Source organism: Cnephaeus nilssonii (assembly GCF_951640355.1).
Source record: "Cnephaeus nilssonii genome assembly, chromosome: 20".
NCBI classification, from domain to species: domain Eukaryota; kingdom Metazoa; phylum Chordata; class Mammalia; order Chiroptera; family Vespertilionidae; genus Cnephaeus; species Cnephaeus nilssonii.
The window spans coordinates 7,835,619-7,862,094 of record NC_137091.1 but is presented as its reverse complement, the minus strand read 5'-3'; the positions used below and the strand labels follow the sequence as shown (position 1 = coordinate 7,862,094).

The 26,476-nt window shown below is 61.0% G+C and overlaps 1 protein-coding gene across 1 annotated transcript in view; it reads right to left on the bottom strand.

Moving 5' to 3' along the window:
* ZNF536 (zinc finger protein 536) overlaps positions 1-26,476 on the bottom strand; it is a gene marked incomplete at both ends in the record, with an annotated part of 155,233 nt that overhangs the window by 79,540 nt on the left and 49,217 nt on the right. The window contains 2 exons of the mRNA XM_079800496.1: positions 10,590-12,125; positions 21,149-21,301. Coding sequence (XP_079656622.1) covers positions 10,590-12,125; positions 21,149-21,301 — 1,689 coding nt within the window. The remainder of the gene's footprint in view (positions 1-10,589; positions 12,126-21,148; positions 21,302-26,476) is intronic.

Here is a 26,476-nt window from a genome sequence, read left to right as displayed (position 1 = left end):
CACCACATACCCCTCACCCTCACCCTCACCCTCACCCTCACCACATACCCCTCACCCTCACCCTCACCCTCACCCCTCACCCCATACCCCTCACCCTCACCCTCACCCCTCACCACATACCCCTCACCCTCACCCTCACCCCTCACCCTCACCCTCACCCTCACCCCTCACCACATACCCCTCACTCTCACACCCCACCCCTCACCACATACCCCTCACCCACACCACCACACACCCCTCACCACATACCCCTCACCCTCACCCTCACCCTCACCCCTCACCACATACCCCTCACCCTCACCCTCACCCCTCACCCTCACCCCTCACCACATACCCCTCACCCTCACCCTCACCCTCACCCTCACCCCTCACCACATACCCCTCACTCTCACCCTCACCCCTCACCACATACCCCTCACCCTCACCCCTCACCCCTCACCACATACCCCTCACCCTCACCCTCACCCCTCACCCTCACCCCTCACCACATACCCCTCACCCTCACCCTCACCCCTCACCCTCACCCCTCACCACATACCCCTCACTCTCACCCTCACCCCTCACCACATACCCCTCACCCTCACCCTCACCCTCACCCCTCACCACATACCCCTCACCCTCACCCCTCACCCTTCACCACATACCCCTCACCCTCACCCTCACCCTCACCCCTCACCACATACCCCTCACCCTCACCCTCACCACTCACCACATACCCCTCACCCTCACCCTCACCCTCACCCCTCACCCTCACCCCTAACCCCTCACCCCTCACCCCTCACCCTCACCCTCACCCCTCACTACATACCCCTCACCCTCACCCTCACCCTCACCCCTCACCCTCACCCTCACCCCTCACCTCATACCCCTCACCTCTCACCCCTCACCCTCACCCCTCATCCTCACCCCTCATCCTCACCCTCACCCTCACCCTCACCCTCACCCCATACCCCTCACCCCTCATCCTCACCCTCACCCTCACCCTCACCCTCACCCCTCACCTCTTACCCCATACCCCTCACCCTCACCCTCACCCTCACCCCTCACCCTCACCCTCACCCCTCACCCTCACTCTCACCCCTCACCCTTACCCTCACCCTCACCCTCACCCCTCATCCCTCACCCTCACCCTCACCCTCACCCTCACCCCATACCCCTCACCCTTACCCTCACCCCTCACCCATACCCCTCACTCCTCATCCCTCACCTTCACCCCTCACCCCACACCCCTCACCCTAACCTCACCCTCACCCCTCACCCCATACCCCTCACTCCTCATCCCTCACCTTTACCCCTCACCCCATACCCCTCACCCTCACCCCTCACCCTCACCCCTCACTACATACCCCTCATTCCTCACCCTCACCCCTCATCCTCACCCTTACACCACACCCCTCACCCCACATCCCTCACCCTCACCCCTCACCCTCACCCTCACCCTCACCCTCACCCTCACCCCTCACCACTGTGCACCCAGCACCAGCCACTGGCCCAGTTCCAGGCCTCCCTCCAGCTCCCCCTGCTGGGCGCGCTCTCCTTTTCCCCTGCCTGTCTGCCCTCTCTCCTCCATCTCCATCACTTCCCTCCATTCTGTTCACACCCGTTCGCTCCCTCGTCCTTCTGCCTGTCTCACTTCCATCTGCTCAGGTCTCCATTCTCAACCTTCTCCCCCATCTCTCTCTCTTTTTTTTTTTTATTTAAAAAATACATTTTTATTGATTTCAGAGAGAGAGGGAGAGGGAGAGAAACATCAATGGTGCGAATCACTGATCGGCTGCCTCCTACACACCCCACACTGGGGATAAAGCCTGCAACCCAGACATGTGCCCTGACTGGGAAGCGAACCCTTACCTCCTGGTTCAAAGGTCAATGCTCATCCACTGAGCCACCCGGGCTGAGCATTGTCTCCTCTTTTGACCTTTGCCCCCCCCCCCCCATCCCCTTTCTCTCTGTCCATGTGTCTGACCTGCTCCTGGTGTCTGTCCGTTCCTGCGCCCAGCCCTGCTGTGACTCTCCCCTCTGCACCCAGGGCTGGCCCGCCCCTCCCACTGCCCGGGACACCCACGTGGTGGGAATGGTGTCCAGTCGGGGCTGCAGGCAGCTGGTGGCCCCCGGGAACCACAGGGTCCCTCCTCTCACCCTGGGAGGCCCCTGGGCCCAGCAGGAAGCCTCTGGTCTCGCAGGCCTGGCTGCCCGTGTCTCCTGCTGAAAACCCAGGGCCGAGGCCAGGAGCGGGGACGTGACACACCACGCACGCGGGGATGCGGGCGTTTCCTGGCCGCGGCTTCCAGTCAGGGCCCGAGTGACTTCCGGAGGGCATTCTGGGCCCCCAGTTCCCGTACAGGAAGGCACGAGACTCCTGCTCCCACGGGCGGCCACGGGAGACTTTCACATCGCCCCACACGGGTGAATCCGTCTGCTTAGACAGGAGAAACTGCCCTGGCCGGGTCAGCGCGGTGGATAGAGCGTCGGCCTGCAGACCAAAGGGTCCCGGGTTCGATTCCGGTCAAGGCCACGGACCTCGGTGGCAGGCTCCTCCCCAGCCCAGGCCCTGGTCGGGGCGCGTGCAGAAGGCAACCAATCGATGTGTTTCTCTCTCATCGATGTTTCTGTCTCTCCCTCTCTCTTCCACTCTCCCTAAGAATCAGTGGAAAAGTATCCCCGGGTGAGGATTGAAAATAGTAAGTTAAAAATAAAACCAGGAGAAACAGCTCAACGGGAGCCGGGCTATTTCTCATGCCCTGGGAACCAGTCGCTGACGCTCACACAGGGTCCCCAGATGGGGTTCCCCTGGGGAGGGGAGGAGCCCGGCTCGGCTCTGATCGGCCCTCACACGAGGCGGACACATGGGCAAGGATGGCAGGGGCAGGTCTCAGAGGGCCTCAGTGTTCCTGGGAGCTCTGCCTGGTGCTGCCTGGAGGCAGGGACCCTGAAGTCACTGAAATGGGGGTGACTTGTCCCCTCCAAGTCGCTCTCTCACACTCACCTTGTTCCCTGAGGGTGAGGAGGGACTACCGGGTCACACTCACCTGGCGCCAATGCCGCGGGCGGGGGATGCCCACTTGGGGGTGGTACTGGGGGTCCTAGGAGACCGAGGATGAGTGGGCTCCCCTCGACAAGGGCCCACACACCGTGTGTGAACCCCATCACCCCTGCAGCCCTGCCCGGGGCAGGCACCTCAGCCAGGCCTGTCCTTGCTGCCTGCAAGCACCTCTCCACTCCCCGCCTGCCCATCCTATAGAAGAGCAGTAATTTGTTAAATTGATTGCAAATTTGCTTTCCTCACGTGGCTGCCTTTCTCCCTGGATGTGGACCCAGGAGAGCATATCCTGTTAATCTGACAACAGCCAAGTTCAGGAAGAAAACGTAGTCTGGGAGCCTTGGGGCTGAGATGGGGGGTCTGGGCCGCCCCCAGCAGAGGGGGGACTCCTCCAGGGCCACCGTGCCCAGGCAGGACGGGGATTTCTGCAAGGAAGGAGCAGGGCAGAGCCCCTGACGGGCTTGGACACAGAGCGGTGGGAGCCGTTTACGTGACCACCGTGACGTTTCTGGGAGGAAAGGCAGGCGACCACACCAGCGATGATCCCCTCCCGGAGTTTTTTCATTTACTTTTTTACTGATGTCAGAGAGGAAGGGAGAGGGAGAGAGAAACATCCATGATGAGAGAGAATCATGGATCGGCTGCCTCCTGCACACCCCATCCTGGGGATCGAGCCCGCAACCCGGGCCTGTGCCCTGACGGGGAATCAAACCGTGACCTCCTGGTTCATAGGCAGATGCTCCACCACTGAGCCACGCCGGCCGGGCCTCCTGAAGTTTAGCTTCCTGTAGGCATCTTAGAGATCTGCATTTTATTAGAGCCAACCTACTTCCCAGCACCTGTGACGAAACGTGGATTTGAAGACTCTGTCCCTTCCCTTCCTCGGCCTGGGCCATCTCAGGGTACAGTCACCCCCTTGAACCTGCACCCCCATCTACAAAGGGCCCCATCCCCCGGGCCAGTGAGCCCTCCCCGCTTGGCAAGGATGGGTCTAGGCTGGATGGCCGAGGGCAGATCCATCCAACGGGTGATGCTTGTGGTGACCCCAAGTCTGAGTCCAAACAGGTGGGGCTCGTCCTAATGGGGGGGGGGGAACGCAGGAAACAGAATTGCCTGCCCCATGGGGTGCTGGGAAGGGAGTCAGTTCATTGCAGAGGCTGAGCCCACTCAGCTCCGCCCGGCAGGCCGCACGCCCCCAAGGATGCCCACCTGGAGTGAGAGGCAACCAGGGGAGGGGGGTGGGGAGTTGGGGGGGGGTGCAGTACAGTGGGGGGGTGTGGGATGGGGGAGGGGAGGAAGCTGGGGTACCCTGAAATGAGAGGGGAGAGGGGCTGGGACCGGCTCACAGACTGAGCCTCCAAGCCAGTCCTCTCTGCCTGAGAAGCCACCCCGGGGGGAGCCAGGGGCACCTGCGGTGAGAGCAGAACCCGTGGAGGCCCGCGAGGGGGCTGGGCCGCGTGGAGGGGCCAGGGAGCAGTGGAGGCCTGGATCAGGGCCCAAGGAGCCCCCCCACTGCCCTGCAGGATGACGGGTTCCCGTCGTCAGCACACCCTCCCTCCCCACCGCCCGGCCACTCACGCTGCCTGGACCCAGCGTCGCCCCCGCCTGCCCGGGGAGGCCGGCCCCGGTGGCAGCAGGTCCCGTGTGCAGTGACTGTGACCAACAGTGGCTGGGAGACCTTCGCAAGGAGCCGGGCCCTCTCCTCCCGCTCACCCATGTCCCCAGGCCAGAGGCTCTGGTCCAGAGGGCCCTGAGGGTGCTCCTCTGAATAGAGGGGTGGGGCGCCCCCTCCTTGGTAGCTGAGAATGTGGCTTCTTAAACCAAACGGGGCATGGGCCTCAGCAGAGGGAGCCCCAGGCAGCTCCTCACAGGGAAGCCGTGGGGCCCTGGGGGTGATGCAGCCTCACAGAGCCACCAGGAGGCACAGATGCATGGGAGGCGTGGGGGGAGGCAAGGGGGTGGGGTACAGGGGGGTCTCCTGACATTCCGCCCACCTCCCAGGCAGCCCGCATGCTCTGTGCCTCAGCTTCCCCACCCACAGGCCCCGAGAGGCGTGAGGGTCCAGAAGCGGGAACACCCCTTGTACAGGGATGTGCGCCCCTGTTGTCTGGCTCTCCCCACCTGCCACAGTCACCCCCAAACCGGGAGGTCCCTGTACATTTGCGCATTTGTGAATCAGTACCAGCGGGGCGCCCTAGAGATGACAGGAATGCGACCTGTTGCCCAGCGAACAGCCCCAGAACTGCAGCGCCCCAGGGGGTCCTCTGGGGGCTCCCACCCTCGGGCAGGACTCGAGGGGCGTGGGAGGGGGTGTCACCAAGAGAATGAACACAAGGACTCGAAGCGGCACTGCTGTGTCACAGCTTTTATTAGCAACAGCAAGACAAGGGACCGGGGCGTTTCAGCATCGTTTTACATTCCATCCGCACGGGACCTCGCTGCTCACACGGTGCACAGCACACTTCACGTCTCACACCGACTCAGAAGCGACAGGGATTAGCGGGCACACGCCTTCGTCCCCGGGACACCTCCGCGCATCTCCTAATGACCCGAGCACACCCGGTCCCCAGGAAGTGAGCCCTGGCACGCGACCCCCCCCCCCCCCCGCCTCTGCACCTGGGGCCTCAGCTCCTGCTTGTCCGCCGTGGGTGAGGAGGTGCCGTCCTGGGTCTGTCCGGCACGGGCTCCCGGGAACGCCAGGACCTGACACCAGGTCACACTAGCAACGTGACCACGCACACACTAGGGAGAGGGGGCCACTGCACTCTGTATGCGTCACAAGTACAGGACACGGGACCACGTCAGGCTGCCGGGGAGGGACCGCAGCCCCGCCCCCACGGCAGGCCTTTCACGGGGGCGGAGGAGGAATGGGGGGACTGGGAGCACCGGGTTTGTCACCGGGAGGCACAGCCGGAGGGAGCGCTCGCCCTGCGCACATCACTCAGCCGTGGCAATCGGAGGAGCACGGGGACACGTGGGGCGGTATCTCCGCCCCCCGCCTCTGCGTGTACGTGCCGTGGGGGTGCGCCTCGGGCACACACACCCACGCCAACAGCGACTATCTGCTCAGCGCACAAGCGTGCAGTCTTTCTCCTCCTGACCTGCGCGAGGGACGGGGCGGGAGCTGCCGGCGGGGCAGCGCGGCCACGCCAGGGCCCGTCCAGCTGGACCGGCTAGAACGGGGGTCACTTACCTGCAAGAAAACGTCACAGTCATTAGACAGTCCGGCGCCGGGCCAGAGGAGTCTGACAGCGAGGGCCGCACGGCCCTGACTCTCGGGGACGAGGACCACAGGGCAGTGTGTGGAAGACGCACCCCTGCCCCCCCCAACCCCCCCCACCCCCGTCTCCCACAGCGAGAACAGCAGGAGGTTAGAGCAGGCGGGCGGCTAGGCGGTCAGCGCGCGGTAGGAGGTGACGGAAGCGGGCTTTGCACACAGCACCGGGACATGGGAAGGGAGGACCTGACCGGGCGGCTAGGTGTGGCGAGTCCAGGCGGCCGTCGGGCCACCAGGCCTTCGGTCCAGCACCGAGGACGGAGGTGCCACCGCGGGAGCTCAGCTGGGGATCCCCGCCGCGCTCAGGACAGCGACGGGGTCACACGCCCCTGGCCCACAGGGTGGCTGGGCCCATTGGGGTCTGCCTGTCCCCGGAGAGGGTGTCTGTTCTGACCACACTTTTAGCATTCTCGTCCTCCCCCGAACCCCAAAGTCCTGCCAGGGAGGGAAGTGTGTGAGTGTGTGAGTGTGCATGTGAGTGAGTGAGCAGGTATGAGTGTGTGTGAACGCGTGTGAGTGTATGCCAGTGTGTGTGTGCGCCAGTGTGTGTGCCTGTGTCAGTATGTGTGCATGTAAGTGTGTGCACATGTGCGTGCAAGTATGTGCATGCACCAGTGTGTGGATCTATGCACACACGTGTGTGTGCTTATGCACGTGTTCACATGTCTGCATGTGTGTGTGTTCACACATGTGTGTGCATGTGGGTTGAACCAAAGAGCTCTGCGGCTCCCTGGCTCGGTCCTGGACAGCAGCTCCTGTGGGATCCGAGGGGACCTTGGACAGGACGACGACAGAGGAAGGCGTCCAGACCCCTCGGAGGCACTGCTGCCAACGCTCTGCGGCAAAAGGGACGGAACATAAACAAGGCTAAAGGTCACCGCGTCTGCTGCCTCAGACACCGTCCATGTGTTTGTTCTGAAACGGGGAGCAGACCGTCTGGCAAATACAGCAGGTTCACACCACAGCTCTGCCAGCCTCGGGGCGCGCGCCCTCAGGCCCAGGCATTCCGGTCTGGGGGGTGGGGGCCAGCAAGGGGGAGCACAGGGAGGGGGCTGCCCTTCAGAGGCTGTCCTGGCACCCACACTCCACACACAGAGCACTGGGCTCGGGGCGGGGGGGGCGGTGGGGAGCGCCTGCCCAGGGCTGCTGGTCTCTGGGGGCGCCTGGAGACAGCATTCACGCTTCGCCCCGCCAGAGCCCGGCAGCCAGCAGGGCAGCGCAGGCGGATGGACAGTGATACGCGCTAACTCACGAGATTGCCCTTGGCCTTCAGGACAAGCCACGGTGTCCCCTACGGGGATCCAGCACCAGGGCCTGGACCACAAGGGGAGCGGGCGCCCCATCTGGGAGCGACCAAGTCCACAGAGAGGGAGGGGGAGGGTGTGCTCCACCCAGGCTCTGGGCACGCCAGCCCACAGGAGGGTGCAGGCCCCGCGGGCCTGGAACACAGCAGGGCTCCGAGACCAGGCCCTGCAGCCGCCATCCCGGGCCCCCACCGCACCGCACGGGAGGCCAGCCCCTGGGCAGAACGGGCAGGAGGGGGAGACGTGGGAATATTTGATTCCCGGGCCAACATCGGGCCCTCCTCTTCCAAAGTGACGCCCACGGGGTGTCAAACGTTCAACTATTGTGCGTGCTCCCTGTGATGTGAGCAGAGTGCGCTAGACTGGGGGGCCTAGCGGATAGCGGATCTAGGTTTCCGGCCAGACATGCAGAGGGATGCGCAGGCCTGGCCCTCCTGGGCGTGGGGAGGGGTAGGGGAGGGGCTGAGCACAGGGTCAGGGTCAGGCCCCTCCAGAGCAAGAGGGCAGGTCTCCACCTGGCCCCGGGGCCCACCTGGGCCGCTTCCCAGCAGGAGGAGGGAGAGGGAACAGGTCAAAGGAACCCTGGCGCTGGGCTCCCAGAAACCAGGGAGGTTCGCGTGGGCTTCTTGCCCCAAGTGCAGGTGGAGCAGGGGGGCCGGGCCTCACCTGGGGAGTCCTGTGTGTACAAGGAGCACCAGACCCAGGGGTTAAAAATACTCCCTGCTTCCTTCCGCCTCCCTCCTTCCTCCCTCCCTCTTACCTCTTTCCTCCTTCCGCCCTCCTCCCCCCTTCCTCCTGCTTACCTTCTTCCTCCCTCCTCCCTGCTTCCTTCCGCCTCCCTCCTTCCTCCTTCCTCCCTCCCTCTTACCTCCTTCCTCCTTCCTTGCTCCCTTCCTCCTTTTTTCCACAAGTGAAGTCATTCACAGAAACCCCTCCCCCGCTGCCTTCATGCTCCTCTTGGAGAGAAACTATAACTTGGGACCCAGATGCTGCTGCCCAAGGGCCTAAGGGGTGACCAGGCAAAGGTGCACATGTTCCCAGGAACCGCGGGGGCATGGCGAGCTGCTGTTTGGGGGGCGGGGGCGGGCGGGGGCGAGCAGTGCCTGGGAGCTCAGCTCAGAGGGAAAGGGCTCTGGAGACAGAGCGGGCGCAGGGCCTCCCCACCCTCTCTGGGCAGGCCTGCTCCGCTTCCTCCCGCACGAATAGGAGGATGGGAAATTAATGGGGTAATATGAGCTCATTTCAATAATAAAGAGCTCGTGAGCGAGCCGGGTTTTGATCTTTTCTGATGCCTGGATTCCTGGCAGGAACCAGGGTCCTACTTAGGGATCTGAAAGCACTGGAAATAGACTTAAAGAAACATCCCCAAACAACAGTCAAACGGAGGCCGCCCCTCACACACGTAAAACAACAACGGAAGAAAGACGTCCACCCGCCCGTGCCCTGCTCCCCAGAAGAAAAGGGGGGGGGGGGCTGGCCTGGCCACACCCTTTCCTGCTCCTTTTACACACGCTTTACCAGCTTCCAAAGGAAGGGACTGTGTGTGGCCAGGGGCCGGCCTGCGGACCACTCAGCACAAGGGACTGTCAACATTGGGGGGCTGTCAGGAAGCCATTAGTGGTTTCTGAGAATTCAAAAAGTATCTCTGACTGCTGGTCCAGCTCCTCGTGAATTAGGAAGGAGAGAGAATACATGTCCACCTCAAGTATGAACCAATCCAGCTTCCTGAACCCGTGTGTGTGTGCAAGGACATCAGATTCAGAGGTTACAAAATACGCCCGCCTGCCTCCCTCCCTCCCTTCCTTTCTTCTTTCCTCCCTCCTTCCCTTCCTTCCTTTTTCTTTCCTTCCTCCCTTCTTCCTTCCTTCCCTCCCTCCCTCCCTCCCTTCCTCCCTCCCTCCTTTCCTTCCTCCCTCCCTCCTTTCCTTCCTCCTTCCCTCCCTCCCTCCCTCCTTCCCTCCTTCCCTCCCTCCTTCCCTCCTTCCCTCCCTCCTTCCCTCCCTCCCTCCCTCCTTCCCTTCCTCCCTTCCTTTTTCAACAAGTGAAATAAGTCACAGAAACCCGGTCACAGACTAAAGATGGAAGGCACCCACCATCCCTCTCTGGAGAGGTTATGTGGGGCTGAGCGTCTGTTCTGAGAGAGGCTTCCCAGCGAGACCATCTGAGCCCCACGAGAAGGACTGGACCCTCCCCGCGCCTCCCAGCCACCAGAGCCCACTTTCGGCCACGTTCTAAGCTCGGGAACCCCCGGGGGAGCCGTGTTCTCCGAGGAGGCAACGAGGCGCCGGTTTGCTAAGCAGAGCAGACAGACGTGGGCCCGAGACACACGGAGTCACAACACTGGCGACTGGGGCTGCGCATTTCTCGCTAGGACAACAGACGGACAGGTGAAGAGACAGACGGACAGAAGGCAGCAGCAGGACAGAAGGCCCGGGGCACGGTCCCTGCCACTCAAGGTGAGGCGCAAACGCCCCGCGGCCCCCTCCCTGTGTGGAGGCAGGGTCACCGGCTCCCCGCCTCGGGTCAGTGTGAGCGTCTCAGCAGCCTCGCGTGCGCACGAGGAAAGCGAGGAGAGCGGTTTGGCTGGGCACAGCAGGGGCACTGTCTCGGGCATCGAAGGCGTCAGTGAATGCTGCAGAGTTTGCAAGTTGCCACGTCTCTTTCCCCTTTACGTACCCTTTCCCCTCCAGGGGTTAAAGACGGGTCCCTCCCCCTGGGAGACCCACCCCCTGCCCAGGGCCCCACCATGCTAACGGGAGCCCAGGCGTGTGGGCTTGCACGTGACAGACCTCCATGACTGTCCATGCAGCACCTCCAGTATGGGGGCGGGTGGGACCTTGGATGTTCGGTTCAAAATCCGCAAGTGAGTCAATCAGTCTACCCCTCCCGTGCTTACCAAGTGCACGCTCAGCCCGCCGTGCTGGGAAAGGAACCCGGGGGGGGGGGGGGGGAGGGTTCTAGAACTTACCGCACACGTCCGGCCTCTTGACGCATCCTGAGCCGGCCGCGCCCCCGGCAAGTCCGTTGAAGGCGGCCAGGCCCTCCGCGCTGTAGGCCCTGAGGACCGACAGCATGTTCATCGGCTTCTCCAGGCCGGGGGGCCCGCGCTCCGGCCGGGCCAGGCCCGCGGCAGGGTCCTGGGCCGGGAGGAGGCCCGGGCTGTGCCACGCCTTCTCCGACGCCTGGGACAGGGGTGATGCCAGTCCCTGGACGGGCTGCGGGGCGCCCGTGGGCAGCAGGCTGTCCCCGTCGTCGCTGTCCTTGCTGAGGGCCGCGGGCGGCTTCCTCGCCACCTCGGGCTCCGTGTCGACCTCCTCGTCCTCGTCGTCCCCCTTGGTGGAGTCCATGTCCTCGGAGGAGGCGCCGTCGGACAGGCCGTCAGCCGTGTTCTTGTCCGCAGTGTCGGGGATCACGATCGGGGTATCGTCTTCTGGGGGGGCCTTGCCCTCGGGCCCCTTGTTGGGGCAGGAACTGGGGGCTCCCGAGCTCACCGCACCGGGGTACACGCCGAACTGCTTGTAGAAGTCTGACGGGAAGTTACAGAACGCGGGGTCCACATGGCCGGGCCACGGGCCGCTCTTCGGCTCCCCCAGAGTCTCCATGGCCTGTCCTGGGGCCATCTTCTCAGAAGCAGAGTCCAGAGGCCCCATCAGGGTGGCCAGTGCCATCTCCTTGCTGGCCTCCCGCACCTGCTCCTTGCCGTGGACGGCCACCCCCGCGGCGGGGTCCCTGCGCTTCGCTCTGCCCAGGTGGTTGGCCTGCAGGTGGAGGGCCATGAGCTCCACGGAGGACGTGGTGAACGCGCAGAACAAGCAGCCGTGCCACGCCACGCTGTCCCGCACCGTCACCTGGGAGCCGGGCAGGGCGGGGGCGTCGGGCCTCACGGACAGGTCCAGAGGCTCATACTGCGACTTCTCTGACTTCCTCGGGGGCGCCTTCCCGCCCCCTCTGTCCTCGCCGCCGCCGTCCGCCCCGTGGGCTCTGGCGGAGGGAGGGTCCGGCGGGGCCTTGTCCTTGGCGCCCTTCTCCTTCCGCAGGGAGCTGAGGACGAAGCTGTCCATGAACGCCTGCAGGGACCCCTGGAAGCTCACGCCGTTGCCCGAGAGGCTCTGGTAGGCTCTTCCGACGTCGGAGAAGTGGGCGCTTTTGGAGGGAAGGTCGGTGCCTTTCAGGGCGTCTGACGGAGGCTCCGAGGAAGACACGCTGCCGGCCTGGCCGGGGTGGTCCCCCGACGAGAGCGCTCCAGCCGGCCACGGCTGGGCGGCGGGCCCCCCTCGGAAGTCCATCCCGGGGAGGCCCTTGAAGGCGCCCCTCAGGATGTCGGGCCTGAGGAACAGGGCGGCTTTGCCCGACGGCTCGTCCCGGGGGTCTTGGCTCGCCGGCTGGCCGGCCAGGGGCCCCGCCCCGTTCTGTCGCTCCCGGTGATGCCGCTCCAAGTGGTACTTCAAGGAGGCGGACTGGGTGCCGGCGTAGTCACAGTGCGGACACTTGTAGGGCTTCTCACCTGCCAGGCGTGGGCACGGGGCGGGGGGGGGGGGGGGGGGAGAGAGAGAGAGAGAGAGTTTATCTCACTTTGCTGCGCGTGAGACTAGAAGGAGCAGCGCTTGTTCTTGGACACAAAGCAGCGCCAACTAATAATTAGTCGGAGAACAACTGCTCGTTAATAGAAGAATAATTCGTGCTTTTCAGCCTTTTTAACGATTTCGTACCATTTGGGACTACTCAGGAATGACATACTATCCACACACAATTAGCTATCTCTTTCTTCATCTAACGTGTGGAAACGGCTATAGATTTAAAAGCTATGATTATGAAAATTAAGCATAATAATTCCAACCACAGTGATCATTAAGAGTAGAAGTTTAGGAAGACGGCGTACGTAACAAATGGCTGGGTGCAGTATTTTGTGTATACAATAGCTCTGAAATTTGTTTAAATTATACACATGGAAACCATTTTTAAACCTAAAAATTTTATGGCCCTGTTACGCAAGACTGAAATGAATGATTTAAGTCTCGCTCCGCAGTAAATCATGGATATAATTAGCAAATGGCACACAGCACGGGCAATTCATCATTATCGGGAGGGCACCCTTCCAGGGCTGGGAGAGCGGCAGACCCACGGCATTGTTTCCAAATAAAGATCCATAAATACCGATTCCCTAAAATATTAATGCCATTACCGTGCATTACGGCGGCGGCACGTAAAGACGTATAGTTAAGACAAAAAGCAGTCAATAAACCTTAAAAGAAAACGAGTAATAAAAAGGGGCAAAATATATTTAGCTTCTGTATTTGAAATTAACGTTATCTACTGGTCTTCGCAGGGCCTTAAATTTGTTCTAATGGCGAACCTAACGCTGCGGCAGTAAAATGTGTAATTTACCTGTAATAAGCGCTTTCGAGAGAATAAAAATCGCGTTAAGGGGCGTTTTAAAACATATAAGGCCATTTTCACGAATTAAATATTTATTCCAATTCAACACCCAACTTCTATTGTTCTTGTCTCCACGGAAGAGACACGGGCACGTAGGACTTGGACCAGGTGCACCGTGGGCCCGAGGGGACAGGAGGCGACGCACACGTGGGTTGAAATCAGTGGATAGAGCGTTGGCCTGTGGACTGAAGGGTCCCAGGTTCGATTCCGGTCAAGGGCGTGTACCTTGGTTGCGGGCACATCCCCAGTAGGGAGTGTGCAGGAGGCAACTGATCGATGTTTCTAACTCTCTATCCCTTTCCCTTTCTCTCTGTAAAAATCAATAAAATATATTTTTAAAAAATAAAAATAAATAAATGCTGCCCAAGGACTCCGGATCCGCCCAGGTCTTCCCCAGACTCGGGGATGGAGAAGCTGTCCGCGGGGAAGGCGACCGCGACCGTCCCTGGGAGCTGCACCCACCCAGCATGCCTGTCCACACCCACGTGATCTCTCTGAGGGACCATGTCCCCACCTGCCCTCGTCCAGCGTGAACCGGACGAGGTCACCGGTGCCTGCCAGGCTGGGCGGATGCCGCGACCCCTGTCCTCCGGGCGTGGGCACTGGGTGACACAGTTGCTGAAGGGAGGACTAGGCCTCCAAGAAGACCAACAGCCTGGTTCTGGGCATGGGACCCCCCATCACCCCCAGACCCAGTGCCGGCCTCGTCCACGCGCTGCCATGTGCCCCCCGCTCAGTAGCTGCGGGGCTCCCGGGCAGCTCTAGACGCCCGTGGGTCTGGGAGGGTCTCCATGTGGGAAGGTCCCGGGGCTCTGGCTGGACCCTGCCAAGGACCGAGAGGAAGACGCCACCCTCAGAGGAAAGGGACACAGGGCTGCCCTGACCGGTTTGGCTCAGTGGCTAGAGCATCGGCCTGTGGACTGAAGGGTCTCGGGTTCGATTCCGGTCAAGGGCATGTACCTTGGTTGCAGGCACATCCCCAGTAGGGAGTGTGCAGGAGGCAGCTGATAGATGATTCTCTCTCATCGATGTTTTTAGCTCTCTATCCCTCTCCCTTCCTCTCTGTAAAAAATCAATAAAATTTATGTTAAAAAAGAAAGGGACACAGGGCTCCAGACACCGCCTCACATCCCGCCTCGGTCCCGTGGGAGGTCCTGGTTCATGTCGCCGCCGCTCTCTGGACAACTCACCGGAGACCGGGACGCCTCTGTGGGACGGAGCTGGGCCGCCTGGGGGTCGGCGGCCGGTGGAACCCAGGCAATGGGGCCTGACAAGGACTCGGGATCTGGCTGTGGGTCAGTGGGCACCGGGGCTGGGTGAGGCAAAGGCTGCACTGCAGAGCACACCTGGGGCGATTAGGTGCCTCTTAATCACTCATCCCACAGGGTCTGCAGGCAGCGCCGGGCCTCCGTGGTGGGAGCTGCCGAGGGAGGGTGTGGACCGTGCCCGCAGGCCTGGGCGGGGTGCACGGGGCCGCGTGGATGCATTTCCAGGGGACGTACACAGGAGCTGTGGTCCTGATGCCCTAGGTCGGGGGTAGGGCCCAAGGGGGCATTTCTCCGGGGTCCTGAGCAGTCCTGACGCAGACAGGGAAAGAGTACGCTTTGAAAAACCAGAGTGGAGCTGAGGAGTTTTACAAACTTCCAACACTAATCCCACCTCCACGCACAGCCTGAGCGCAAACAGGTGCCCGCTCCCGGGAAGTGGCCTTCGGGGAGGGAGGTGGGCGGCTGAGCAGGGAAGGCCCCTGCACCTCTGCACCAGGAGGGGCTGAGAGTCGGGGCTGGGACCAGGGCCCCGGAGTTACGGTCTGCTCCCCCGGGCACACGACTCCCATGTCGGGACCTGTGCCGCCTCACCCTCTGGTGTGGGAAGTTGGAGCTTGTGTTCTCGGAGGTCTCATGTCAGCTCTGAAACCCGGAGATGCCTGTGTGCACTCACATACACCCAGAGACGCCTGTGCACACACACCCCACATACACCCAGAGACACCTGTGCACACACACCCCACATACACCCAGAGATGCCTGTACACACACACCCCACATACACCCAGAGACCCCTGTGCACACACACACACATACACACCCAGAGACACCTGTGCACACACACCCCACATACACCCAGAGATGCCTGTGCACACACACCCCACATACACCCAGAGATGCCTCTGCACACTCACACACACCCACATACACCTAGAGATGCCTGTGTGCACACACCCCACATATACCCAGACGCCTGTGCACATACACACACACCTAGAGACGCATGTACGCACACACACTCACATACACCCAGAGATGCCTGTGCACACACACACACACATACACCCAGAGACACCTGTGCACACACCCCACATATACCCAGACGCCTGTGCACATACACACACATACACCCAGAGACGCCTGTGCACACACCCCACATATACCCAGACGCCTGTGCACATACACACACATATACCCAGAGATACCTGTGCACACACACACACATACACCTAGAGATGCCTGTGCACACACACACCCAGAGATGCCTGTGCACACACACCCACATACACCCAGAGACACCTGTGCACACACACCCACATACACCCAGAGATGCCTGTGCACACACACCCACATACACCCAGAGATACCTGTGCATACCCCGCCACATATACCCAGAGATGCCTGTGCACATGCGTCCGTGCACACACACACACATGCACACATCATACACCACACACATTCCATACACCATACACACATGTATGCACACACACAAAAACCACACATCACATAACACATGCACAGCCATCATGTAACACACACACACACATGCACACACACACACACACACACACCTCTTCCATTTGGCCAACGGACAAATGCGAGCCCACCTGTGCTGGGAGCTACTGCCCAGTCCGCGCCACCCACCTGGCCACTCGCTGCAGCCTGACGGGGGCTGGTGCCAACGCCTCGGGCGTCTGCCCAGGAGCGAGCCAGCGGCCGCCCAGCCCCTCCCGCCCAGCAGACTCTGCCTGAGACGTGGAAAGGTGTTCCCTGTGCAGCCTCGTGGCACCGGCCGCCCAGACCCGGCCAGCAGCGCCGTCTAGCTGAGTGATTGGCCACTTAGGCCTTACGTGAGTCCAAACCCGCTGGGGGCACCACCGGGCTGCCCCAGCTTCTCAGGGCGCCTGGGACCGTGATGTCTGGGACGCTGTCTCTGCATCCGCCTGGTGTGGGAGCCTCCCTCTCAGGGGCCTTTCCAGCCAGGCTTACCTCGGGCTGCGGGAAAACTGCAGGCAGACCCCACGCCTCTCCCACAGGGCGGCCGCCACTCAGGTCCAAACAGCTGTGGACACGGCGACCGCTGACGCTCTAGGCCAGTGGTCGGCAAACTCATTAGTCAATAGAGCCAAATATCCACAGTACAACGATTGAAATTTCTTTTCAGAGCCAAATTTTTTAAACTTAAACTTCTTCTAACGCCACTTCTTCAAAATAGACTCGCCCAGGCCGTGGTATTTTGTGGAAGAGCCACACTCAAGGGGCCAAAGAGCCGCATGTGGCTCGCGAGCCAGTTTGCCGACCACGGCCCTAGGCAAAGCCACTCTCGTTTCCTACGTGCAGTACCCTGGTTTTTAAACGCTGGCACCTGCTTAAACACGTCCCCAAACGTGAGGGGCCACTGAGCCACGCCGGCCGGGCCACCGTACCTATTTCCGCACGGCCATAGCTTTCATCATTCTGAGCCTCCACGTTGCGCTGGATAAGCCGGAGGAGCAAGTTCCCAAACCCACAGGTGGGTCCCGACGGGTCTCCGCGGCCACCCCTCCCTCAGGCTTTTGAGAAGGGCCTCGCGCTTCCCACGTGTCCTTGCTGATTCCCGTTCGCTCTGCCGGCTCTCGTGAGGGGCTCTGGGTTGGACATCGAGGTGCGGACGGTTTCCCGCGTCGGCCGCGGCGTCTCCTCACTATTTACTCAGCCTCCCTCCCCGTCCTCACTCAGCGAACACCGGGAGAGACAAATGCGGCGGCGCCTTCCCGCGGCAGCTCCAGTCCATAAATATAAATTGTGCGCTAATTCCCCCAAAGCATCTATACGTTGTAAACCTGGAGACTTCTCACACAGCTGCTTCGTGCTAAACAGTGGCTTGTCCAGAAGGGGACAATCTGTGTCTCTAATTGCTGTCACTGGAGCCCAGATTCATTAGGCGACTTCCCCATTAAACGTGAGCATTAATTTGTCTGATGAAATATCGCCGCTGCAGCGTTCATTAGCCGTGCCCACTGTACGGCGCCGGCTCCTGCCTAGGAACCGCGGTTAATTCCACTAATGGGTATCTCCCTGCTTAGGGTTTGCGGGGAAAGTTACGCCGTCACCCTACCGCCGCAACTTCTGAGGAAATTTAAACCCCGCCAATTATTTTCCACAAAAGTTTGGGACGTCCTTAGGGCAGGGAGAGAAGACGGGGGGCCGTGGGGGAGGACAATGGGCTCTCGGCTCATCGTGGGATCCACAGAAGCCATGAAATTTCTCCTCGGAACAAAAGGAAAAAAAGAATCCTCTCCTTTGGGGCAAGTGGGCATTTTTTTTCCTTTTTTTCATAATCACGCAGGTGGCCGGGCCCCACTAAGCCCGACACACACGCTCTCCTTCCGGAAGAGGAATCGGCAGAAGCTAGCCCCGTGGTCGGCAAACGCATTTGTCAACAGAGCCAAATATCAACAGCACGACTGAAATTTCTTTTAAGAGCCAAATTTTTTAAACTTAAACTTCTTCTAACGCCACTTCTTCAAAACAAACTCGCCCAGGCCGTGGTATTTTGTGGAAGAGCCACACTCAAGGGGCCAAAGAGCCGCATGTGGCTCACGAGCCGCAGTTTGCCGACCACTGGGCTAACCGATCTGATTCTGATCAGCCCGGGACGGCGTGTCAACCAGGAGGGAAGCGCGGGCTCCCCGAGGTGCGAGGCAGAGCCAACTCGGGGCGGCCTCCCGGACCCGAGGGTCCCTGGCAGCTCCCTCCACGGCCGGGAGCCGTGCGGGTCCCGGGGGCACAGCCGAGCTGAGGTGCCGCCCCGCTCACCTGCCTAACGAAGAGGTGTGGGGGGATGGGCAGCCGCTGAGTCGGGGCGGGAGGACACGGGCGGGGTCCCCCTCCGCCCACCCTGTCTTCCCACCAGACTCTCAGGAGGAAGGACGGTGGACAAGACCACCACTGGGCCGCCTCCCACCCCACCAGTTACAGCACGTCGGCGACACGCTGACTGTCTCCCGCGCTCCTGCGGGCCCTGATGGGAGGAGTTCAGAAGGCGGCACTGTGGGACACGTGTGTTCTCTTTCACAGACTCCTGTCCTGGGCGATGTCACCTCGAAACACAGAAACTGGGAGGGGCCGGGGACACCCTGCCCTGGGCCGTGGGCTCAGTGACCGACCAACGCTCCGTTTTGCTTTGGTTCCTCGTGCGTGTCACCTGCACGCTCACACCGCCGTCACGGATGTGCCGAATCGCACACGGACCACTGTCTGCTCTGCTCCCACGCATGCGTTTAAGTGTTTCCCTCCTTCTTTGTTCTTTGATAAAAAGGAAATTGATCTTCATCTGGATATGATCCTGCTTTTTACACTCAGCAAACGCTGCTGGGGTTGTGGGGGGCGGGGCATTTCCATGGCGTCTTTCACTTTCTTCCTTATTCTGGGAGCTTCCCAGAATGCCTCTGCCCACGGCCCGGTCTCCTTGCTTCTCTCGCGTCTCCAGGGACCATGAGTCATACATTTCAGAAGAAGTTTGTGAAGCGGGAAAAACAGAAGTTTGGGGAAACCGTTCACGTTTCTCACGCGTTAAAATGTCAGCAGCAGCATCCACCTGCTTCCGTCCAGGTCCGGAAGGCCTCCTGGCGGCCTCGGTCCTCTTCCCGGAATGTTCTGGGAGCATCTCTTACCCGCGGGCAGCTGAGAGGGTCTCCCACGGTGTGGGCAGGCTCCTGGCGGGGAGGCCCTGACCCTCTCTCTCCTGCCCCACAGTCCCTGGGGCCGAGGCCACGGAGGGAGGCACAGCCACGGGTGAACCCGGCCCTGGGATACGTGGCCAGGTCTCCCCTCCTGGGACAGCCCCGTGGCAGGGGCTCTAGGGGACTGTCCCCATGTCCTGGCAGGATGGGGGCCCCCCAACCACGGCACAGCCTCAGGGACTCAGCTCCCCCTGGGAGGGAAGTGCTCCTCGGGCGGTGTGGGGAGCCAGGGGTCTGAGCTGGGGAGCCGTCACCGAGAAGGGGCGTTGGTGCCACGCTCCGAGGGTGCAGAGACCCGCAGGCGGGGGCAGGCCCTCACCGCGCTCCTGGGCAGGTCTGCCGTCCGCAACCTGGAGTTCCACCCCGCAGCCGGCAGCCAAGCGTGGTTCACGATGGTGCGGTGCTCAGCCCGCCTCTCCCATCTGACCAGGGTCCCCGCAGCCCCTGTCCCCTTGGCGGGCGGCCCCAGCACCAGACACGGCTGCAGGAGGTGGGTCACTCGGGGACTGCCAGGCGCTGGGCACCCGCGGTGCGGCAGGTGCATGGGTGGCCCCTGGGGACCGAGAAATCACAGCCGTGGGACAGACGCACGCGTCACCAGCCTCATGTTCTACAAACAACTGCACTGCACAGGGTCCTCGCGGGGCGTGTGAGCTGAGGAAGAAAATGGAGCGGGGCCTGCGGAGTGTTTCGGACGGGGAGTCGGGCCGGTCTCTCTGAGATGACAGTGGCCACCGGAAGGAGATCACTCCAGGCGGAGGGTCTGTGGGCACGGACCTTCTACAGCGGGACTAGGCCCCTGCACTGGAGTGACAGACAGGAGGACGGGGAGGGGTGGGAAGGAGCCGAGGACGGAGCCACGGTGCCCGCTGGGCCGGGTCCCAGGGGCCAGGCCTCGGTGGAGCCTGGCTGTGGTTTCGGGCGCTCCCCCTTGGCCTGGGAGGGCTCGCTGAGGGGGGCCGTCCCAGGGTCCACGCTCCCCGGCCCCCCAGTTCTGCAGGAAGCGCAGCCGGCCCACGCCGCCGTCCTCGGGGCTCCCCCGTCAGGGAGGTTTGGGGACAGCAGACGAGGGCCCAGGCGAGGGCGCTTGACGTTCGCCGCCGCTGCTCCGAGGCCCGCGCCACCGAACATCCTGCCGGGCCCTGAGCTTTATTGATTCCTTGGGAAGCAGACCACAATTATTTCTGAAAATGGATGGCATATTTGTCCACCCTCTGGAGCAGCTCAGACTCCGATAGATAAAGCGTCAGGAGAAAAATCAAAGAAAATGGAGGTGTCCATAGCGCGGATAGATTTTTCTTTCCTGTCGGCAACGTCCAAGCAACTTGCAGAAAAGCAAGAACCAGGACGGAGGGGCAAGGCAGCGCCGGGGGAGGCGCCGGCCGGAAGGGGCAGCGGGAGCCGCAATCAGGCCCGCGGCCTGTCCCCGTTTGTTTAAGAGCCCTCAGTCCTTGTTCTCAGGAGACCCAGCCTCCCTCCGCCACCCCCCCGCTGTCTGGCCCACCTCAGGTTCGGGCTGGCGCCCCGGTGGGCAACGCAGGGGAGCGGCGACATGCCCTTTCATACATAAGAGAGCTTGACCCCCAAAGCTGTCACTCTCTCTCCTGCCCCATGGTCCCTGGGGGGCCGTCCCAGGGGCCCATGTCCATATCTAATGAACGGACAGGATCCCGGGACACGTGGCCAGGTCTCCCCTCCTGTGACAGCCCTGTGGTGGGGTCCCTGGAGGGCCGTCCCCATGTCCTGGCAGCCTGAGGGGCCCCCACGATCCCAAGCACAGCCTCGGGGAACCCAGCTCCCCTGAGGAGGAAGGTGCATCCACAGGCCTGCCATCCTGCACCCGAAAGGCCGCCCGTCAGTACGAGGTTCGGACGGGCCTCGATGCAGCAGGAGGAGGCCACCGGCCAAGTGTCCAGGTCACCCCGGGCCTGCACACAGACCTGGGGGACACTCAGGAGGGAGATGGTGAAGTCCGGGCCCAGGGCCTCGGGGTCAGTTCCACGCACACTGCAGTGTGTGCCCAGGCTCGCGGGAGACCGTGACTGAATGACTCCCACAGCGGGGACCTGGGACGGGGCGGCCCCCCCAGCGCTCACCTGTGTGTATCCTCAGGTGCACCTTCAGGTGGTGTGACGTGCGGAAGGTCTTCCCGCAGTACGGACAGTCCTTCATGGCCGAGCCCAGGCTCCGGTCCCGCAGCAGCGCGGGCGGCTGCACGCCGGCCGCTCTCCCCGCCTCCTCGCCGAGGTCTGCAGCGGGGGAAACGTTGGCACGTCACTTCAGCGCCCGTCAAAAGTTGTTCGCACCCAAACTGCTAACGCCACGCAAAGTCAAACGTGTCGATACCACACCTGTCTGTCTCGTTCTTTAAATCTGACAGAATGCTGACAATTCATGTATTTCCTTGTTATTCTCCAAAATTATTTCATCTTTCCTATCATCGTCTTAAGCAGCATATGGTACCTTTATATCGAACTGAATTAAACAAGAACAGAAACAGCTGTGTCAGCAGCTGGTCGGATTTCTCCTCTTGCTTAGCTCCTATTAAATATAGTTTTTCCCCCAAAAGTTTAGCAGTGGTGGTGTTTGGTTGGATCTGATTAATTTATAAGAGCGACTGGCGGGAGAGTTTGCCATGGGACATGAAGAAGCAAGGAATGGAAAATAGAAAGCGTGTCGGCCGAGCCCCAAAGGCGTGCAGACCAGGGCTACGTAGGGGACAGGAAGGAAACGTCCCGACGGGTCCTCTCCCCCTGGCAGGCTCCTGCCCGTGGCTGCTGGGATCTCGCGGGAGGGAGAAGCCTGGAAACGCAGCTCCACAATCCGCCCGCGATGAGCCGCATCCACAGGCCCGTGCAGTCGTGGCTGAATCTCCGTCAGCGCGGAGCACGGCGCTTGAGAACCCGCCTGCAGCGCATCGATACCCACGTCCCTCCGGCTGCTACTCGTTGTGGAACCCAAACCGTTAGACGACAGAGCGAGATTTGCATGGAAATGACGGGCCATGACAAATAAATAAAACGGTGGAAACATAGAGCGTTTGGAGAACACGTCAGGGCGAGGCCCGAGGGGGCGGCGGGGCGGGAGCTGGGAGCTGAGCTGTGTGTTGGGGGAGGACTGCGGGGGCTGCGCTGACGGCCTCACAGACCCCGAGGCCCTGAGGCGCCGAGGCTGGCGGGGTCCTCGCTTGTTGCAGCCTCCGCCCTCCCTCGGGGCCTCACCTAGACCCACCGGGAGAACAAGGGGACCTTCTGGGGTGACGACAGGCCTGGGCTCTGCGGAGAGCAGCGCACACAAGACATGTCCCACGCGAGCGATGGCAATGCAAGTCGCTGCCCTCCTGCAGACCGCAGGCCGTGAGCGGGACGTGGCCAAGCGCCCTTGGCTCTGAGGCTCTGTGGAGACGCTCTGCTTGGAGCACCCTTCCTGCCTCAGACTGCCCACGACAGCGGGGGAGCGTCACCCTGGAAAGTCCCCCGAGGGCTCGCGGGAGCCCTGAGCGCCCGACCCCTCTCACCCCCGGGGAGCTGTTCGAAGGGCCTGATTGCCCGGCATCCTTTTCCTCGGGTTCCGCCACACGTGGAACTCGCCCCGCCCAGCACCAGGTTTGGGGACGTCCACACGCATGTGCAAAGGCTACCGACGAGGGCCATGGACGAGGGCACACGGGCACCAGAGCGTGAGCGGTGCCACGGCTAACCCGTGTCGCATGCTGCGTGCAGCCGGCAGGGCCCCCACCCCCAGGCGCCAGTTTCCCAAGAGCCCAGGAGAACGATGGCCAGGCATCCGTCTGCCGGTTTAAACAGCTGCAATGCCCGCTGCTGCCGCCCGCCCGCCCGCCCCAACCCTCAGCACGGGCCCCGGCCTCCCGGCCTCCCTCGGCCTCCGAGGCTGGGACTGTGCGGTCAGTAAACCACCAGTGAGCCCGCCCGGCCTCGCTGTGCGCAGTCAAGGGCCCTGTTTCTGCCAGGCAGCGGCGGCGGCGGCAGCGGCGGCGGCTCTCGGCGGGGATTACAAGCAGCACTAGGTGCCCGGAGGCTGTCTCCCGGAGAGAGGTGTGCGGGTGGGGGCTTTTCACCTTCTTAATCCTCACCCAGGATATTCTTCCCATTGCTTCTCCGAGAGAGTGGGAGGCAGGGGAGCAGGGAGGGAGGGACAGAGGGAGGAACATCCACGTGAGAGGCACGGGGCGGGCTGCCTCCACACGAGCCCCGACTGGGGCCGAGATCAAACCTGCAAAGCCAAGTGCATGCCCCCGACCGGGAACAGAACCCTGGACCCTTTTCTTTTAAAACATATTGTTACCGATTTCAGAGAGGAAGGGAGAGGGAGAGAGAGAGAAACATCAATGAGAGAGAATCAGGGATTGGCTGCCTCCTGCACGCCCCCCACTGGGGATGGAGCCCGCAACCCGGGCCTGTGCCCTGACCGGGAATCGAACCCTGACCTCCTGGTTCATAGGTCGACGCTCAACCCCTGAGCCAGGCCCGCTGGGCAGGAGTGGACGTTTGCTGCCCTATTCCTGCGGGTCCTCATGTCCGTGATCTGCACGTGGGCACAGCCCCCAAGTCTCCCTCCGACGAGCCCTGGTGACACACCGCGGGGCTGTCGGACAGTCAGACAGGAAGGGAGGGACGGGATGGAGCGGAGCGCAGCTGGCGGGGACGGTCCACGGCGGCTCCGGCTGCCCCTGCCCGGGCACCTCTGATGAGCACTGATAAGGCCGCAGCCTGGAGGTTCCAGTGTGTGTGTGGTGGGGGAGGGGGAGGGGAGGGCGCCTGACTGTCGTCACGTGGAGCGATGGCCTGGCCCTGCTGCCTTTCATCTCTCCATCGTGGACATGTGTGGCCCAATAAAGAGAATACATTTATAAGATAAACAGCTTTCTCTGCAGATTTAAGAATCTAATTTTCACTTTACACAGAAATGGGATTTTTTTTTTTTTTTTTGGGAGGGCCAGAAGGCTCATGGCGTTTACTCTGAGACTAAATCCAAGTAGAAAAACAAACTCTGAGCGACGATGAAGGGGACGGTGGGTGGTCCCGGGAAGTGTCCGGAGGGGCCGCGAGCCAAGGGCAGGGACGGGATGGCTAAGGACGCGCGGCCAGGCCTTGTGCGGGGACCTCGAGCCCCCGGGGGCTCGCTCAGAGGCCGATACCTGAAGCCTCGTCCCCCGTGTGACAGCGCTGACAGCTGTCCTTCCCCAGGACGCCCTGGTGGAGGCCTGAGGCTTGGCCTGCCGCCCTGCACGCCCTCCCCTCGCCCCCCGCCCCACCCCCAGCCAGGAAGCAATCCAGGTGCTGGTTACAGACCGACGTCCCCGCCCCCCAGGGAGCAGGCAGTGGAAAGGAAGGGGCACTTCAAATACCGAGCTGTGGTCCTCAGTCAGACGCTGGTGGGTGGATGGAGCCTTCTGAGAAACGTCCTTCTCCACAACCTATTTCTTCCCCCCAGGCAGGCGCATTCCCTAGGTCTTCGGGGGACGGAAGGAGGACATGTGGACGGAGGTCGGCCTCAGACCCGTCACCTGCTCCTCGTGCTTACCTGGACCCGGCGTGACCCTGGGACCACTGGCTGCGGCTGGAGGCCGTCTCCTTCTCCTGGCCTCCCTGATGGGGAAAGGCTGGGGGAGACCCCTGGGCCCCGCACGCCCCACACTGGGGATTGAGCCCACAACCCGGGCATGAATCTGACCAAGAATCGAACCGGTGGCCTCCTGGTTCGTAGGTAGATGCTCAACCTCTGAGCCACGCCGGCCGGACTGGGACCCTGTTTCATTTCTCGGCCCCACTAAGCAATACGGGATCCGCTCCTCAGAAATGGAGTCGTGTATGGGTGCAGCGACACTATTCCGGAGGGAGCGGGCTGCAGGGGTCCCCCTTCCCAGGTCCCAGCCTAGAACTGGTGAACGGTACCAGGTCCCGGAAACCCTGCACGCGCTCCCGGCTCCCACAGGCTGGGAGTGTTTGCTGGAAAAGAGCAGACAGGCCCCGTCGTCCAGGTTACCCGGCCAATTCAGAGCGACTCGGAGGAAAGCCAGGGACCAAACCGGGGAACAAAGAGGCTCCCTTTGCATCGGGCCTGTGTTCTCAGTTCTCACTTCATCCCTCCCCTCCCCGTGCCCATAAGTGCATCTTGGAAAGATTTCCTTTCCTTTCAAAACGATTACATCCAAGAAGGATGTTGGTGGTGTTGATGGTGAGGTCATAATGATGATGGTGATAGTGATGATGGTGATGATGGTGATGGTGATGATGGTGGTGATGGTGATGATAAGGTCATAGTGATGATGGTGATGGTGATGATGGTGGTGATGGTGATGGTGAGGTCATAGTGATGATGGTGATGGTGATGATGGTGGTGATGGTGATGGTGAGGTCATAGTGATGATGGTGATGGTGATGATGGTGGTGATGGTGATGATGAGGTCATAGTGATGATGGTGATGGTGATGATGGTGGTGATGGTGATGGTGAGGTCATAGTGATGATGGTTATGGTGATGGTGATGGTGATGGTGATAGTGATGATGGTGATGATGGTGATGATGGTGATGATGAGGTCATAGTGATGATGGTGATGGTGATGATGGTGGTGATGGTGATGGTGAGGTCATAGTGATGATGGTGATGGTGATGGTGATGGTGATGGTGATGGTGATAGTGATGATGGTGATGATGGTGATGGTGATGATGGTGATGATGGTGATGAGGTCATAGTGATGATGGTGATGGTGATGGTGGTGGTGATGGTGATGGTGAGGTCATAGTTATGATGGTAATGGTGATGGTGATGGTGATGGTGATGGTGATGGTGATGATGGTGATGATGGTGATGATGAGGTGATGGTGATGATGGTCGTGATGGTGATGATGGTGATGATGAGGTGATGGTGATGATGGTGGTGATGGTGATGATGGTGATGATGAGGTGATGGTGATGATGGTGATGATGAGGTAATGGTGATGATGGTGATGGTGATGGTGATGGTGGTGATGGTGATGATAAGGTAATGGTGATGATGGTGGTGATCATGATGGTGGTGATGATGATGGTGATAAGTTCATGCAGTGACTGGAGAGTTTTCTCAGCAACCTCACACGGATAAGGTAACTGTCTGTATACCTGAGCACTTATCACTTTATACCATGAACTAGCCATGGTATTTTATGTTATGGAACTTCTAGTATAACAGTAAATACATTTTCCTAGATGAGCTGTCAATTCGGAAAGAGCCTCGTGCAAAGAGTACCACAAAAATCTGAATCTCAATTCATTAACAAAAAAAAACCTATTTTTGGTGTCTAAGGGGCGAGCAGGACATCAAAAAATTGCATCTTTCTTCATTTCTTTGCCCCCAAATAGCAGTCTTTAAAATATTCCCCAGGGAGAAGAAATGGCTCTTTGGAGAAAGTCCAAAAGAAT